A 4,216-nucleotide genomic window follows, 5' to 3' on the forward strand; every position below is an offset into this window, starting at 1 on the left:
AAAAAAAATAAAATAAAAAAAAAAAAAAAAAAAAAAAAGTAAACAACATGAAAGAAATTATTACTGACTCTGAAGCTCCAAGTAAATAATAGAAAAACTAAGAATAAAATTATATACACACATATATATATTACATACATAAATTAATTATATATATATATATATATATATATTACATATATGTAATTTTTAATTAGCTTATAATATTGATAGTGATGATGAAGCACCTTGTGAATATTTGAATGATATATATGCAATAAGTGAAGACACGTTTTGCTTTAAAATTATTAAAGAATTAGGAAATGTAAGAATTATTGATGAAATGAAGATATAAATATATAGACATATATATATAAAAAAATATATATATATATATATATATATATATATGTGCATATTAATTTATTATTTTTTTGTAGGGCTATTATAGTCCTGGAAATGGACATAAAATAAAAAGTACAAAAAAAAAAATAATAATAAATAAATAAATAAATAAATAAATAATGATATAACATTTGTCATAAAAATATATTTTTATATTTAATAATCATTTTAATTTTTCCTTTTTTTTTTTTTTTATCCTAGTTATATATTATGAGTTGGGTAGCGAAGACAATATAACAAGTGCAAATGTGTACTTAGGAAAAAATGGTTAAGTCAAAATATAACATTAATTATACCTAATATTATTTATTCAAAAATATAATATATATATATATATATATGTGAATATATTTTATATAGATAAGTTACCTTATATATGCGAAATTGCTGCAAGATGTATGAAGGAAAATGAAGTGTGTATTGTACAAGGTCCCAAGGATTTTTCTAGTATAACACATATAAATAAAATATACAAGCACATATATAAATATATATATATATATATATATATATATATATATATATATATACACACATATATATATATTTTTTTATTTATTTTGTGATGTTGTATACCCTCCTTTTTATGCTGCCCTTCTCTAAATACATATGCATATATATATATATATATATATATATATATATATATATATATAAATGTTCACATTTAACATTTTAGGGATTTTTAAAAACTCAGAGGTAAAGACCAAATACGATAAAACGCATAATTTTAAAGAAGAATTTAAAAAAGGATTAAGGTTTAAACAAAAATGTGTCGACATTTATTCAAGAGACCCCGTAATCAATAAATATCAAAAAATTAAAATAAACTCTAATGATATTAATTTGTTAATGAAAAAAAAAAAAATAAACAAAGAAAGAAAGAAAATAAATATAGACGAAATCAATATTAAATCGAATATCATTAATAATATGAGTGAACTTAAAAATAATGGTCATTCAAAAATAGGAGATAGTGATCATCTACAAATTAATAATTGTAATAATAACAATGATAAATTATCATGTGATAATACAACACATGTATCCTTAACTATACAAGATATAAACAATTTAAAATATGAATTTTTTACACAAAAAGAATTATGTACCTATGTTATATATTTAAAAGAATTTAGAAGAGTTGATATTTTAAATGATGATAAAACTATCATAAAAGAAATTATTAATGAAGGAGAAGGAATATGTACTCCAAAAAAAAATGATTACGTCGATTTTCTTCTAAATGAAAATAATAAACAAGAATATATACACACAACACTTGATATAAATAATTTAAAATATAGGGGATTATTTCATATATTACAACATATGAAAAAAAAAGAAATCTCGAAAGTTATACTTAAGGGAAACCAATGTAATCATATATATTATCTAAATCATGATTGTCAGAAAAATATTCATAATCATCAATATTATATAAATCAACAACATAATAACCTATACAATAAAATACAAACAAACCATAAATCAATAAATATAATAAAAAATACATCTTGTGAAGAACATCAAATTATAAATGATCCACAAAGATGGAATACAAATCATAAATCAATCGATTATATCGATAATACTAAAACGTCTCATGTACATAATGATACAACTAATGTATCTGTCAACTTAATTAAAACAAATATTGACAAAGAAAAAATAAAAGAATTTTATATACAATTAATAGACTATAAAAAATCAAAAATTATTAATATAAATTCAATTATAAATATAAACACAAGTGAAAAATTACTCTTATATATAAATCAAGAAAAAATACACAAAACAAATGATATAAATAAAAATATTAAAACACATCAACAATTTAATATTCCAACTATAGACACAGAATCGGAACTTATAATTAAAATCAGCTTAACACATTTAGATAATACAACAAAGCAAAATATTTATTTACCAATTTGTTATACTAATAATAATAAAAACATAAAAAAAAATTCGGCATATTTTATTTATTCATATGGTTCTTGTTTTACATCTCCCTTATGGTTTTATCATTCTTTAAAAGATTTGAAAGAAGGACAACAAATTATTATACCCATAGCAAAAAATAAAAGTATGTTTGAAGAAAAGCAATTTGTTTATCATATGATCTATGAAAATTTTCATAGAACAAAAAACTGTGTGCACAAAAATCAAAAACATCATGAGAATTTTCAGATCAACACAGCACATAAGCAATATACAAACAAAAATAATTTGTACACTCCTAATAGTGATACTAAAAATAAAATAAATAAAATAAAAACACACAATCACACATACAATTTTATACAATCATTAATATCTAACAGAAATCAAGGTAAAGGTTTTTATCTTATTAAAAAATTTAAAAAAAATGATGTCAACAATTTTTGTAATGCCTTCTTTAAATTACATGAACGTTATATGGACAAAAATAAAAACGAACAAAAAATTAAAAAAATTAAAAAAATTAAAAAGATTAAAAAGATTAAAAAAATTAAAGACATTAAAAAAATTAAAGACACTAAAAAAATTAAAGACATTAAAAAAATTAACAAATTAATAAATTTCAATATTAAAATGAACCATTTTAATAACCTGTTCCTAAATTTTAAACGTAAAATCTTTCATAGAAAAATTATAAAAATAAACATGAAAAATATAACATTAAGAACAAAAAATATTATAAATAATAAATTATTACAAATATGTATTACTGAAGAAAAGAGAGACAAAAACAAAAAGAAAAAACTAAAATGTACAAGTCATAACAACACAAATGATCTCTATAAACAACAATATAAAAAAGAATATAATAATAATACGTATCTTTTTGAAAAATCATTGAATAATGTATACTTTGATCGTTTTTTTTATAACAAAGATACTTTATTAAAAATAAAAGTTGTTAAAATTATTTGTAAAAAAAAAGATCCATGGAATATGAATATATCAGAACAAATAGAAAATATAAAAATTTATAATGATATGGGAAATAAATTTACTCAAACCAAATTATATTACGCTGCTTTAATTCAATATAAAAAAGCTTTTGATATATGTAGATTTTCAAAAATATATAATTTAATATTTGAAGAAAAAAAAAAATTACAAGATCTACATAATCATTATCAGAATAAAAACGACAGTGAACAAACAGAAGAACAAAATTATCAAAATGAATTATTATCATATATGGAAAAAATAATAACTAATTTATCTATTACTTTTTATAAAATAAATAATTACAATGAATGTATAACATATGCTCAAAAGGCATGTATTATAAACCCACAAAATGTAAAAGCTATATATTGGAAAAATATGTCCTACTTATCACAAAATAAATATACACAAGTTATACAAAATTTAAATAATCCTTTTTGCTTAAATAACGAAACATTATTAAAATTATATAATTCCGCTAGGTTGATCAAAAAAAAACATGATACAAATTTTAATTCTCTATTTTATGCTATGTATGATAACAAAAAAATATAATAAATACAAAAGCACATAAATATATATAATATATATATATTAAAAGTTAAATTTAAATTACATTGATGAATATATATTGTTTGTCAATTTTTTATATTATTTTATAGTTTTTTCTTTTTTTTTTTTTTTTTTTTTTTCAAAGTTGACCACATGTTACAATATATATATATATATATATATATATATATATATATATATTTATGACTCTTTAAGGATATATTAAAAAAAAAAAAAATTAAAATTTCCACACAGATATATTTACAATTTATAAATATAAAAAAAAAATAAACATATACATATATACATATATATATATATATTTATTTATTTATAA

General features: G+C 18.3%; 1 protein-coding gene across 1 annotated transcript; it reads left to right on the plus strand.

Annotated features, from left to right (window-relative positions):
- Positions 1-47: 47 nt before the first annotated feature.
- PRSY57_1302700 (hypothetical protein) lies at positions 48-3,882 on the plus strand (the record flags this gene model as incomplete). Its single annotated transcript, XM_012908964.2, has 6 exons — positions 48-81; positions 198-304; positions 420-456; positions 586-651; positions 745-831; positions 1,064-3,882. The coding sequence occupies 6 exons, from the start codon at positions 48-50 to the stop codon at positions 3,880-3,882; spliced, it is 3,150 nt and encodes a 1,049-aa protein (XP_012764418.2).
- Positions 3,883-4,216: the final 334 nt, after the last annotated feature.

Source organism: Plasmodium reichenowi, chromosome 13, assembly GCF_001601855.1.
Source record: "Plasmodium reichenowi strain SY57 chromosome 13, whole genome shotgun sequence".
Classification (NCBI taxonomy): Eukaryota; Apicomplexa; class Aconoidasida; order Haemosporida; family Plasmodiidae; genus Plasmodium; species Plasmodium reichenowi.